This window comes from Dermacentor variabilis, chromosome 10 (genome assembly GCF_050947875.1).
Source record: "Dermacentor variabilis isolate Ectoservices chromosome 10, ASM5094787v1, whole genome shotgun sequence".
In the NCBI taxonomy this organism is placed as follows: domain Eukaryota; kingdom Metazoa; phylum Arthropoda; class Arachnida; order Ixodida; family Ixodidae; genus Dermacentor; species Dermacentor variabilis.
This window is the reverse complement of record NC_134577.1, coordinates 12,829,812-12,843,755: the sequence shown is the minus strand read 5'-3', so window position 1 is coordinate 12,843,755 and position 13,944 is coordinate 12,829,812. Positions and strand designations below refer to the sequence as shown.

Genomic DNA, 13,944 nt, shown 5'->3' with positions numbered 1-13,944 from the left:
ATTTGTGAAAACGGGGTAAAGCTGTCGTAACAAGGTACAAGTTTCTATAGTGTTCCTACTCACACTCCAATAAAGTTGAAGCCGCCATCCTCAATCTGATGCTTGAAGTGAAAGCAAAGGTGGTCGCCGCACAAGGTGATGAACCTAAGAGTGAAATAAGTAAGCCATCATAACGTCACAATCATCATACTCATCGTATGGTTCATGTTGTTTTTTATTATTTTTTGAAACACACCTAAAATACAATAAACAATTTTGCACTACACATCAAATAAGAAATCTCCTAAAATACTGCACAATGGCTCTTGGCTGAGCTAGTTGGCTCATACTTTCTGGGAAATCAGCACACACTGAATTTTACGCACAGGATGGAGGGAAGCCAACACAATGCTGCACTAACAATGGTATTTTTATTTACATTCAAAGGGTACACACGAGGACTGATGGTTGAAAGCACACAAAAATACCCTACATGTGCAATTTACATTTGGTGTGGCCCTACCTTGTTGTCAAGATAGTCTTTTTCCTTCTTCGTCTAATTAACCAAGACAAGAAGTAATGAAGATGCCCAAAATGGCACAAGACAATGTACATGGAATGCCAGCAAGAAGTTATCTACAATATTCAGCTTTCATGCCGCAAACATTACATCGGACAGATGAGCAGATGCCTTAATGATAAGAGCATGGGAGAACGCTGCAATGCTAAAAGGCATGCATGTAGGTTATATGTTATTTCAATGAAAACAGTGTGTCTGCAACCCGCAATTTAACCCTTTGAGGGTTTTTGACATACATGCAAGGCACCAGTTTTATGTTTGATACTTCAAGTGTATCCAACAACACTCTTTCTTGAGAGGTGCTGCCATCTCTACGAAGTCGGTCAGTCATTTCAAGTTGTTTTTTCACCGACTGGTGCACACAATTTGATTTGTTTACCTCGGAGCACTTGATCACGTGGTTGCATACAAGTCGTATGCGACCTCCAAGGTGTGCATGGAGGAGATGCTAACATGTTTTAAAGGCGCCACTATTGCAATGCCTGTGGCCTGGCGCTGTCAAAGTTCAGAGATACAGGTACTAATCATTGTTTTTTTTTTTTCTATCTTTCTTTCTTTCTTTTTTTTGTGTGCCATCAATTGGGGTACGTATATGTATATTCTCATACCATGGGGTGCATGCAGTCATGATTTTGGTATGGCCGCGCACGGTGCCTCTTCTCGCAGCGACTGCTCAAGCGTTTGTTCCAACTCACTTCTGACACTTTCTTTCTGACAAAATGTGTTCCTGGGACAACAAATTGACAGCCACAAATTTTGCCAGACATTTTACAGCATAAGCTGTTATGGGCTCATTCCAATAGCTGCTTCAATTGGCCATGTTGTCCACCACTATCGCCGCTGGTGTCCGTCGCAGCTATCACCAGGAAGTGGAAAAAAAAAGATAGTTTGGCAGCATGTTACACTCCTGTAACATGTAAAGGCAAAAGCCTGCTGCCCACTTGGTAATGCGCATCTCGCATCATCACGTTGCCGCTTCGTGCGCTCGTATAGCGCGGTCAAACTCTAGCCAACAACGTTTCTTGACTTTACGTTGCATCCTCTCAGCAGGGGATTGAAATGTATGCTGTTCTGTGTGTTGTATGGGTGATTTCAATGAATGTATGCACTGTTCACTTTGCTGAACGCTTGTAGCCTCAGCCTTATGGGCATATGAGCCATTGTATTTTTTGCTTGCTTACAGGGGTATGAGCTATTGAGAAAGTCATGCGTTTTTTCTTCTGTACCACTAGACTAGACGCAGTGTTTCTGTACGTTGTGTGTATGACTCTAATGAATGTATGCACTGCATGCTTCACTTTGCTGAGCACTTGTAGCATCTGCATTACGAGAGGGATGACCCATTGCTGATGATGATAGTACCATTGGGCCGGACAACAAATTTTTTTTCAAGGTCATCAGGGGTATGAGCCTCAAGGCTTTTGCCTTAAAATACCCGGTTCCAGCCGCAACCAAACCTGGGCACTCTGCGCAGGAGTCAGCTACTCTACCACTACGCCAGGCCAGTGCTTGCTAGCTGCTGTGGAAGCATGCCATATACATGCATGCTAGCACGTGAGGAGTCGCGTGGTGCGAGATCCGCACTGTGTAGTATCAATACGTGCACACTTTGCATTGCAGTTGCGTTTTATTCCACCAAGTGTCACGACATGTAGCAGTTGCTTCACATTGTGCCATGTGTCAAGGGATGTTACATGTGCGCCGCGTGGTCTCAGCAGCTGTGTTTACTCTTCGGTACACATTATGGCACCTACTAGCAAGGTACAAACCGCTGCTGAAGAAGCGAATTGTAGAGCTACCCGCACGGCTGAAACCCGGCAACGCCGGGTTCAGCAGACCACTGTGCAGGCTGTGCAGCGCAAGGCCACAGCTCGCTGTTGACACTGGGCAGACAGTTCAGTTTATTCTCGTGAAATTGACGCAGAGACTTTGCCGTGAAGACCCTCTAGTGCATGCTGCCAAAAATGTAGCTCGTATGAAGCCGCTCCTCCAGTTTATGCTGCAATTGTGCTGTATGTGCCGCGCAGGCTGTTACTTTTTCTTCTCTATCTCTCACTGTATAGCATATTTGTGAGTATACTGTTGTGCAAGAAAAGTGTTTTTGAGAGACTATTACTTGCAGTAAATTTCTGCTGTGTTTACGAGTGTTCAGTCATTTTCTACTACTGAAAACTGCAATAAATGAATTTATCGCAGGGGCACGGTTCTTGTGTAAAATATTTCACCCTCAAAGGGTTAAAGGGAAACGTCTTATTTATAAGGACTGTGATAAAGTGGTACGAGATATATCGGAAGCCTTCACCATCGAATAAATTGGCAAAAATGCTCCCGGCCTGGGTCAGCAGCTTCCTCAAGCGAGCTATTTTGGCTGAAATTTTTGACGTGCCCACTCCGCATGTTGAGCTGGCGAGGCCCGAGCAAACCGGGATGCACATGTCATTTTCCTATTCTGTCGGTGACGGAAAACCAGAACAATATCAAGCTGGTGGGCGACACCAGAATAAAATGTCTACAATGCCCTCAGAACAAAACATGACACTCACTTCGCACCACCTGTATCAGGGCGGCACATTTTGGTTATAACATATTAAAAACGTGCAGCAGGCTTCCAAAGTCACTATGCCCCACATGCTGTGAGAGAGATAAATGAGGATGCTTATCACAATAGGGCTGGTGGCGATAGCTGTGAATGCAGCGTGCGACAACTTGGAAGGAATTTTACTGGTACTGGAATAGGAAACTAAGTGTGCACCAGAATTCTCACTTGCCACGGGCGAGCGAGTATGGCGAGGAAGCTGCTGTTCTCAATCATACGTGCCTCATGCCTTTTCTTTTTCTATGCGATTTAGTGGCCGTAAAATGCATCATATGATTGCAGCGTAGCAATATACTGAATGCTGGTGTCAAAAGACTGTGCTTTCCAGAAGCGTTTTAACTGGTAAAGAAGAAGCGTAAATGTGTTGGGTAATCTTTGCAGTTCTCAATCACGAACGTTGGCGCTGGGGTTGTACTGTAATAGTGCATTTTCAACATGGTTATATTCTTTCGTGGTCACGATGCTTAGCTTTAACCTTGGTGTGTACAATTACAGGCCTCTAAATCAAAGGTGGCAGTACCCAAAGTCAGGTAGTGCTGCAGCATGCGGTGAGGACAGTGTATCCTGGACGCCACTCCTCAGCACTGGAATCGGGAACAGTGGCACCAGGCGCAACGGCAGCAGTGGGGTGACTGCAGTCACAGTCAGGTCACAAGAGGGCCCCTTGACACGGGCTGCCAAGTCGACAATGACAGCCAGGCTGAAGCCCAGCCCACACTCCAACGATGCATAGTCCCAGGCATCCTCAAAGGTCTGTGTGCACAGAGTGGGAGCTGTAATCACTGTGGCACACTATCTTTGACTGATTGATTGATGCGGCTTGACGTTCCAAAGCATCACAGGTGAAATGAGAGACACCTCAGTGGAGAGCTCTGGGCTAATTTTGACCACCTGGGGTTCTTGCAACATGCACTTGCCTTGTCTTGCCATTGCGGTGGGAGATAGCACCACAGTTCTGTCCCCGTGAATTCTACATACTGGGTGTTTGTTCTTTTTTTAAGCTATACATAATTGCAAAAAATTGCCTGTGGTAGAAATGTGGCCTATTGTGCGGGCCGATTTTTTAAAAATTGTTTCGCACTTTTGATATTTCAGTCTAAGAAAATTTAACATAAAAGGCATGCGCTGTCAGTGTTTTGTTTCATGGCATTTGTTTGTGAGCTGCCATTCTCAATATTCCGAGAAATAACTTCATAAAGAGCCTAAGACAAGGTATGAGCAACTTCAGTGATAGAAGAACAACTTGCTGTATAGAATATGGGTGGTTTTGGATGATTTTCTCAGCCGCAAACGCCGGCGCCGACACCGGATTTTCTGTGACACGGGGCCCTTAACGCTATCCCATTAAAATGGAGCTGGGTAGGCCACGTAATGTGTAGGGCAGAACAATTACAGAATGGGTGCCAAGGGAAGTGCAGTCGAGGAGGGCAGAAAATTAGGCGGGCTGATGAAATTAGGAAATTTGCAGATGCAAGTTGGAATTAGCTGGTGCAAGACAGGAGGTAATTGGAGATCGCTGGGAAAGGCCTTTGTCCTTGCATGGACATAAATATAGGCTGATGATGATGAAGAAAAATAACCAGACAAATGCAATAAATCTAGACCTTTCTTCCATTTAAGAATGCAGATTGTCTGGTACAGCTTTAGCAATGGGGCAGCCAATGGAACGCGGAGGGGTTCCCACATGAAAATAGGGGCAGTGACGTCTTCTTTGGCGGGAGGAACATGCATGGCACCATCACTGTATTATGCTCGTCTTGCACTGCAGGTGTGTGCAAGGAGTAATCTGCAGTGACTACACGCTGATGACATGAGCGCTGCATGTCAACATCAGTGCCAATCTCCTTGGTCAATAGAGTCACCGATAGTTTTGAAAAGGTACTTTCAGCAGTAACTGCAGGCTCCACAATTGTCAGAGAGCCAAGTTTTATATATAGTTTGCCAAGAACGACAGCAGAAAATTATCCTAACAAGCCGAGACCCGGAAAAAAAGCATTGCTAAAGAAACTGAACATGCTCTACAACATGCCAAAATGCCCGTCGGAGAGCCACCATTTTGAGTTAGACTTTGGCATAGTGGTACTCTCTCCACCTCCCATGCAGGAAGTATGGGTTTCGTTCCCGATGGACATATCTTTTTTCTCTCCGTAACTTATTTTGTTTGTTTGTTTTTACCGTCCTAGAGTAGCAAAAACATTATGAATAGTCCATTTCATCACATTCACAAGTTAGTGGCAGCATTTCTTTTTCTACCGATGGCTACAAAGAAGTCTTATGAGCATAATATAGAGACAATCGTAAATGTATGTATTAGATATTTTGATGTTATAAGGTTATTATCAAACTGAAAGAATACCAACAACAGCTGCTTTGTAGTTTGTACATCACATATAGGCTTGCAGCAATGCGAATGTCCGCGGTGGCATCCATCTCTTTTCGATTCATGTAGCTTTAAAAAAAGAAAAAAAGAAAAAACCAGCGAACATTGTGCGTAGTACCACCGTGTCTGCATCCGTCGCGCGCAGTTCGCCCTTAACAAGCCCAGGCTTAACCCAGGCTTAACAATAAAGTTGTATAGGAAAGAGACGTGGGAATGCACTCAGTTCAAATCAACCGAAAGAAGACAACGCTTGCATCACCGCTTCACTTCACCGCATCACCGCATAGCAATGGCCGCACGATCAAAAAGTTTAGCGGTAACGCAGCAGCTTGAGAGGAGGGTAATGTTTAACCACTCACACCTGTGTTATTATAGCACACTGACACGAAATTCTTGTGAGAAAGCATTCCTTGAGAGATAACCTCCGTGTCTAGGCAAACGACAAAAACTGTTTCAGGTACCCTTTCATAAAAGGCAATTACTGAATTACTTCTTTGATCATATATATTTCAATTACATGGGCAGGTTACATCTGCAATTCAGCTAAAGGACTACAGTTATGCTATGTGCCACAGGTGATTTTCTTAAAAGTCTGTATATAGTCTTTATAGTCTGGTTTCACCATAGACAATGCATACTTTCTATTTATTCTGGACCAAGCAGGCAAATAATGGCCCACAAGCAAGGCACTAGACTATGTTCAACCTGAAACGCCATCCTCTGCAAAAAAATCTGAGCATGAACGCGCCAGCAACCTTATGCACAGCTGACACTCGTTACCGTATAACATTAGGAGTGCCATGCACCTTCTTAAGTCAAGGGTTAGCAAGTGCATGAGGAATGGCAATGCATGCTTCAGGCTGCCTTTCTAATGTAATCATGGGGGAAAATCCCTGCCCTTTCTATCGCTCACAAATTTCAATGAGAACTAAACATCATCATCACTATACAGTGCCCAAGAAACACTCCATTTTTGAACGCAGATTTTGCTCGAGTTTTTTTAACAGTTTTCACTACCCATAAAGACATTACATGATGGACAAATGAAGACCAAAAGCAGCAACAGCCTATGCTTATCTAAATTATTTTGAAGTTCTTCAATGTTTGTTGGTGCATCACTGACACTTTAGGAATTATTTGTCATTGAGGCATTATTTGTGTTAGCAACTCCAAGCATCTCAATCGGTCACTTCAATCTAGCAAACAAAAAGTTCATCCTCACCGTCAACTTAGACAACCATTCTTCCTTGCTTGTACTAGTGGTGCCACTTCCCGGGGTAACCTTGTCAAACTGAAAATGTGTTTAAATGCATTCGCATGTAGTAGCAGACACAAACCTAAAGACCAATAATATTATTACGATATTATCGGTAGATACCCGAGAGACGAGCCGCTGCGAGAACGACGACGAAGTGGGTCTGTGCCCTTGGCGCGAGAAAATGTCGGCCTGGCGCTCTGGCTCCAGTCCAGTGTAAATAGCTTGTAAATAGCCTCTTCTGTCTGTATCTTTCTACACGTAACAACATGAAGGATTTTGACAATTCCTGCACACCGAATAGCAATAAAAGTGCTAAACAACCAGGGTGAGGTAATTACATAGATTATTTATGAACCCTAATGTGCTGTTCTCTTTGGCTGTTAATATGGAAGCATTAAGACCGGTAGCATAGCCAGGAATTCATTAAGGCCTACTACAACAAAATTTCGTTTTGGGTAAGTTAGCTATAAATGAGTCGTTTATACTTCTGAAACAATCTAGGCACAGCAGCAGGGCTGGTAATTGTCTAATTTTCTGATAAGCTATCTTTAAATATCACTTAATCAGACAACATGTGCACCTTGTGGCAGTGCCACAGCCAAAAATCTTTCGCCTGGGGGGAAACTCCATCCGGATACACCACTGCCTCGTGGCTAGCAGATATGACGTAAATCCCAGAATGTCATCTTTGGTATTTTTCATTGTCCTGCAGGCAGCCACGGGCACTACGTGATCTCAGAGTTGGTGCTGAGGAGTCACGCCGGTTCTGAATGTTCTAGATCACGTGTCACTTCTGGTGGCTGATATTGGATTCATTTATCTTCTCTTTGGTTTCAGTATAAAAAATGCCAACTTTTGTACCTTATCGTAATGCGTCCACTCATATTTGAAACATATTTTGCACGGAGGCTGCTCTATAACTACGCTATTTCAATGGCAAAAATTGTGTTACAGTTGGCCTTTAAGGGACGCACTATCAGCCTGCTCCACAGCTGTTTCTAATTTGTAGCAGGATGTTATAAGAATTAAAGGATTTCAGAAAGTGCAAAACAGGAAACAACACTTCTCATGGCTATGCCCCTGCATGCAACTAAGTTTTCACAGAGCAAAAAAGTTGCAAAGATCAATTAACACAAGTGTGTTAAACTAGTGCAAACGAGCTTAAAAGTAACAAAAATACAGTTGACACCCTTTTAAGAACAACTTATATAACCTTGGAAACGTTACCTTCAAAACCCTCAAATACCTTCAAAGCCAAGTGACATTTCTTTATGTGTTCTTTACACAAGCTTTACATGAGTTCTTTACATGAGCTAATAAACAAAACTAGAGTAAAATACAAGTATAATAAAGTGTGCAATAACCATACTTAAAAAAAGGAAATATTAATGCAAGTAAATTGATGAAAATTTACCTGATCACACTTTTTACACGTAGAAGTATGTTGGAAATGTAAGAATTATTCATGTGTTCTATGATGGTTCACCTTCTCAATGAATTTGGCTCAACAGAGTTTGTTTTGAAAGCTGTCTACCGCTGTCACTTGAACAGCACAATTTTTTCAAACGGCGGCAATATGGATTAAACAACTGCACCTTGCAGGGCACCTGGATGACATTAGGCCGCAATGGGGACGATGCGCAGCCTGGCACTTGGTCCAGTATGATGACAACGCCATCGCTTTCTGAAAGAAAATTGGAGTAAATATTTTCGAACATGGATATTTCTCACAGCATATACTATAAGTAAGAACGCGCAAGCTACATTTTATCCTGTGAGGGCACAGTAAATAATGAATAATGTAAAAGAATTTGATATTATAGCAGCGGGTAGCAGTTAATAAGCCCGAAAAATAACAATTCACAAATATTTTATGGCACACAGAGAGGGTGAAAAAGCCTTTGTGAGTGACTCCAGTCCAAGATGTATTGCTCGTTATCTACTGAGGTGTGGATGGCATGTGACATGACAGCAACATGACACAGTATACAGCCTTGTTACAAAGCGTCACTATACTTGCCTGCTTGCCATTGTGCACTTGCAGTGTGCACTTTGCCAATGTGTAACCAATGAGCATGATGCACTGGCCAGGCAGTTCTGTGGGCTCTGTCAACAGCATCTTGCAAGCTGCACTTACCAGTTTTGGGCAGTACTACAAAACACGAAGCCTTGCTGATGAGTGCAAAGAGCCACAATATATCTGCTGATCTGAGCTATGCTGTGGTGGACTTTTTGGAGAATGCCTTGCATGGGAGGCTTTGTAGCATGCCTTCCATCTAAAGAGAACCAAAGTGCTGTGCCAAATGCACACATTGCGCACAAGAAGTCGTATACGCAGTTTTGCGGCACTGCCGCTTTCAAGTATGTGCCACTCAAGTTACATGATGTCAAGCTGCAACGACAGACTGTTGCAATGTGTGTGTATTCATTTAATGCACACCAACTGAGAACTGTGGCGCCTGAAGAATGATCTAATCAACTAATCAAACTAATCAAACAATAAAGAAGCTGTTATAGTGTCACCACTGTGACCGAGTCCGACTGGTTCTGGTGCTTGCCAACGCTGGCCATCATTGGACTGGTGGACACAAACATGCTTATGTGGCAAATTGCACATTTGCTGGCAATGGTCATCGGTGAATTGATTGTGCCTCCCTAACTTTTGCATTCAGGACAAGCAATGTTGCTCATAGAGCGAGAACAATGTAGCTCCAAATGTTTTGTTTGTTTGTCATTAATTTGTTTCACAGCAACATGTCATGTGACAGTAGAACTTTAACATCACTTTTTATCTACATTCTCCTAACTTTACGCTGTGACTGGCTGTCTGTACCACGTGCAGTCAATTCTGTTTCTTTCGTCCTCTCAGAAATGTGTTCCGTAGCAGTTTCTGCCATTCTGTAAGCTTTCCTTTATATATCTGTGCCACGTCACCATAAAAGATTCCCTAAGATCCTGTAAATTCCTGTGTGTGGCAGTTCTAAAATAAAAATAAATACCAATGCCTGTGGTTTTATAGACTTGGCACCATTTTTGCTCCAGCTTTTGACATGGTTAAGCAAAGCACAGGGAGCACTCTCGATGAGATGAGACAAAGCTTACTGTAAGATGCCTTTTCCAGCAATAAACATCAAAATAAAGTAAGAAGTCTAGCCTGACCACACAAACAAAGCAAGGTAGATTGGTTGTACAGCCATATGAAAGCATAACTCAATGCGGAGAGCTGCGACGTGTACCACCCGTGTCATTTCGTTGCTCACCACCAGGTCACAGCAAGCTGCGTTCTAAACTCTAGAGTGCCAGGCCCATAGTGTGGTGACATGTACAGTCAGCCCTAAAAGTTTACGAACTGCAGGGTCTGAGAAAAAGCTGAATATCTCAGCAGCCTAAAAACACAAGTTAGTATTCAAATTTCCAGCCAAAAAAATAAATTAAATTATGAGGTATCACACGCCAAAACCATGATCTGTATATGAGGCATGCCGCAGTGGGGTACCCTGGAAATTTGGGCCTCCTGGGGTTCTTTAACATGCATCTAAATCTAAGTACACGGGTGTTTTCGCATTTTGCCCCCATTGAAATGTGGCCATTGTGGCCAGGATCTGATCCCGAAACCTTGTGCTTGGCAGCTGTACACCACAGCCACTAAGTAACAACGGCAGGTAACTTCTAGCCAATACTAGTATAGCATGTAAACAGCATAGCGCTGTGCAGGTTTACTAGCTCTGGTCACGAACTGCTAAGAAGTTCAATGTTTTCTCAGATTCCACAGTCTGAAAACTTTTGTGGTAGACTGTACTGGTCAATGTGGAAAGACCGTGTTGATAGAAAGGCAGAAAGAGCTAGTACCTAAAATTTTTGGCGTTTTGTACCACGACAAAAATTCTCACACTCATCTTGCGTCATAAACAAAAAGTGTTTAGTTAACGTATTTGTACGTTATACAAGAAGCAATTGTGTGCAATAGCAATTAGAAGTGTGAAAACAGTGCTACCCTGAAATGATGCATTTCCAAAACTTAAAAACACCCTGAAGGATAATATGAAGCACATAAGTTGGCTAAATGTGTAAAATAATAATCTTGAGCGATTGGCTAAACAGAAAATGACAAAATCAAACTCCAGAGACCAATACAGGCCCCTATTAACTTGAAACCAGGTGGTGTCAAACTGGATGCCTTGGGGCGTAAATACAAAGTAGTTAAATCATGATGACAAAATGCTGCAAATGAACATGCCTAGAACTCAAATAATTACAACATGAGAATAAAACGGCCTGTCAATGTTATTTATTGTCTTTTGGTTATTAGTTCATTACTTTTTATACTATAGACCTAGTAATGATCCTCCAACCTGCCAAGAAATACAAGCCATAATCCTAACGAGTGCATACATACCAGTGGAAGATTGCACGGTACCAGCCAACGATGAAAGAACAGACTGTTCTGTGCGTTTCTCTAATGCCGTCCGAAAAGCAGCATTCAACACCTGGTCTCTAATCTTGACAGTGGGTGGCCTGAGAATAAAGCAAGTGTAATGGCAATTGTTAAAATTGTGTGAAATACTGCAAACAATGTGGTTAGCACAAATATAGTACACTATCACAACAGACCCAAGCGTAAACGTTTATTCAAAGGTTCGGAAGTTAATTTATAAGTTACCATTTCGAATAGAATTTTTACCTATTTCATAAGCACTCCCAAGTGTCATGCATCTTTAGTGGCTACAACACAGTAGTATTCAGACTGAAGTGTTCAATTCACTTGCAATACTATCTACAAATCTGGTAACACACAAATGTGTTCTTCTGTGAATGGTCATTGCGACTAACATAATTCGTTAGTACTTAAGAGTACCTTCAAATAATAAAGGAATCAAATGCTATAAGTGCATGCAACAAATACCAACGAAAACAGATCTAAGCAAAGACCTAAGTTGGGCGCAATAAACAGAATGCCGAACCTCTGCAAGGAGGCCGTTCTCACCTGTAGGCATCAAGTCCGAGCACGACAGGCGCCCCGGATACCAGCTGGTTCCACAGGAACGACGAGTAGTCGCTAAAATGTTGAAAGACAAATTCAAAACGGCAGCGGTCTAGACGAACCGAAGCGTTGGAACGCGATGCAATGTTTAGTAAAATACATGGTTACGAAAGCGGATATCAGAAGTCAGCGAAGTAAACATGCGAACAATGAATTAGCAGAGTAGAATAGCCGCAGGTCAGGTCAGTTTGGGATGCAAGTAGGCCGCATTTACACCAGCACACAATTCATGCGATCAACATCTAGTCTTTCGATTACTCTCGCTCCAAAGCATACGCAATAGCAGCTCACCCATTTGCGTTGCTACGCTTGTTGGTGGAATGTTCCATCAAATGAACGCATTAGGTGTCAATAGGATCCGATACCTGAAACGCAGTTATATTTGTACACGCTTACATAAAAAATAAGGCACTAGAAAATTGCGCCATTTTGTTCTTCCTAGACAAATGATACGTATGCCCACCATGTCGACATGGTGCATGATAGAAGCTAGAGAACTGATAGCTGATTCAAGCTGATCCCGCTGATCCGTACCGTGACCATTCTCCTGTTTTATTCTCGCGTTGTCGAGAAAAGTGCTGCCATCCGAAACAGCTTGATTTTTCAACAAAATGCTAGCGCACGCGGCGTACTTCAATTCACTACTTTTATTCCTTGAAACCACAATGACGACATACTCATACTGCATAATTAAGTCAAACTTATTAAAATTGACTTTAAGAGTACCTTCCACGTCTGGGCCTGTGGCGCAACGGATAACGCGTCTGACTACGGATCAGAAGATTCCAGGTTCGAATCCTGGCAGGCTCGTTAATTTTTTTTTTCTTTCTTTTTTTTTTGTTACGGTGAGCTTGATATTTTTATTAAGTCTGCGAAGGTGGTTGATCAGCGAAGCTGTTTGGGTGGTCGGTTGGGTCAGATCGGTGTGGCATCGCAAGGGATATGTTTGCAACGCGGAACGCGTAAACCTCTCGCTTTTCGGTACCGACACATCCCCATTGAAATCACATACGACAACAGTAGTGTCATCGCAGCTAAATCATGCAAAATGAGTAGCCATGAACCTTATGGGGCTATGATTCAATGCATTTTTTGCTTGCTTACGGGGGTATGAGTCATTGATGATGACAGTTTTCGACATGCTGTTTGTATGTTGTATGCGTGATTAGAAAGAATTAAGCACTGTTCGCTTCACTTTGCCGAGTGCTTGTAGCCTCTGCCTTACGTCCCGTAAGCCATGAGCCATTGCATTGTTTTTCTTGCTTACGGGAGCATGAATGCTTACGGAAGTATGAGCCATTGATACTAATCGCGCACATAAAATTGATGAAGATGCACAAAACCGTAGCCTGCCGGCACATTTGGCCATTGTTCCATCATTACAATTGCAGTTGCCATGAAATCTTTCCAGACGTCCAAGCCCTAATCACTGCTGTGAGTTTATGAGTATCCTTCATAAACTAATACAGCTATACGTATCGCACTGGGATAGCTGACTCACCCATGTGTGCTAAGTGCAGATGCTAAGAGACCATTGATAATCTCCTGTGCCACTGTTCCCGCTTCGACAAACAACGCATGGATACTGTCGTGCCTTGAGTAGACTGTAGTACAATCGACCTTTTATAGTTCTAATAAGCAAAGTTCTTAGATGCCCTCCTCACAGCTCATCCTCACAGCTCAGAAAGCAACACACAGTATCTCACTCTCCTTGCCCTTCCATCCTTCTCTTTCTCTCTCTCTCTCTCTTGAGCAGGCACCAATTCGTTTGCTATGTGTCACCTCCTAATGCGACCACGTCCACAACGTGTGCCAAGCATACTGTATTCGGGCCTGGAGCAATTGGAACAGCTTACATGGCAGAAAGCAGAGGTTGTGGACACACGCGTGCGTCCAGTCGCAATCTGATCGGATGAGGGTGAAAAATTATCCGAATTTGTTGAGAACGATTTTTTACGATTGCGTGAATTGTTCATGTCTTCTGCGGCCATGCCTGCGGTGACCCGCTGCAATGCTATCATTACACCATGGTCTATCAAGCCGTAAAACTTTCAGAAGTCTGCGGACCGATCAAATAATCCTTGTAGCGGTTAACGCGTTTCTTTCCGTA

The 13,944-nt window shown here is 43.0% G+C and overlaps 1 protein-coding gene and 1 non-coding gene across 4 annotated transcripts in view; one reads left to right on the top strand and one right to left on the bottom strand.

Moving 5' to 3' along the window:
- The window catches only part of LOC142559915 (uncharacterized), a 165,265-nt gene that overhangs the window by 17,497 nt on the left and 133,824 nt on the right, over window positions 1-13,944 (bottom strand). Inside the window, exons 2-8 of one of the 3 annotated variants that reach the window (XM_075671605.1) lie at window positions 12,126-12,199; window positions 11,778-11,849; window positions 11,190-11,308; window positions 8,389-8,477; window positions 6,758-6,826; window positions 3,676-3,908; window positions 64-144 (exon numbers count right to left, since the gene is read on the bottom strand). In XM_075671605.1, the coding sequence (XP_075527720.1) occupies window positions 64-144; window positions 3,676-3,908; window positions 6,758-6,826; window positions 8,389-8,477; window positions 11,190-11,308; window positions 11,778-11,849; window positions 12,126-12,163 (701 nt within the window). In that variant the 5' untranslated portion in view covers window positions 12,164-12,199. Of the gene's footprint in view, window positions 1-63; window positions 145-3,675; window positions 3,909-6,757; window positions 6,827-8,388; window positions 8,478-11,189; window positions 11,309-11,777; window positions 11,850-12,125; window positions 12,340-13,944 lie in introns of those variants that run through there. The other 2 variants (XM_075671606.1, XM_075671603.1) reach the window with 2 other exon arrangements.
- On the top strand, window positions 12,572-12,644 carry TRNAR-ACG (transfer RNA arginine (anticodon ACG)). The gene has a single exon. It is a non-coding gene; the product is annotated as a tRNA-Arg (tRNA).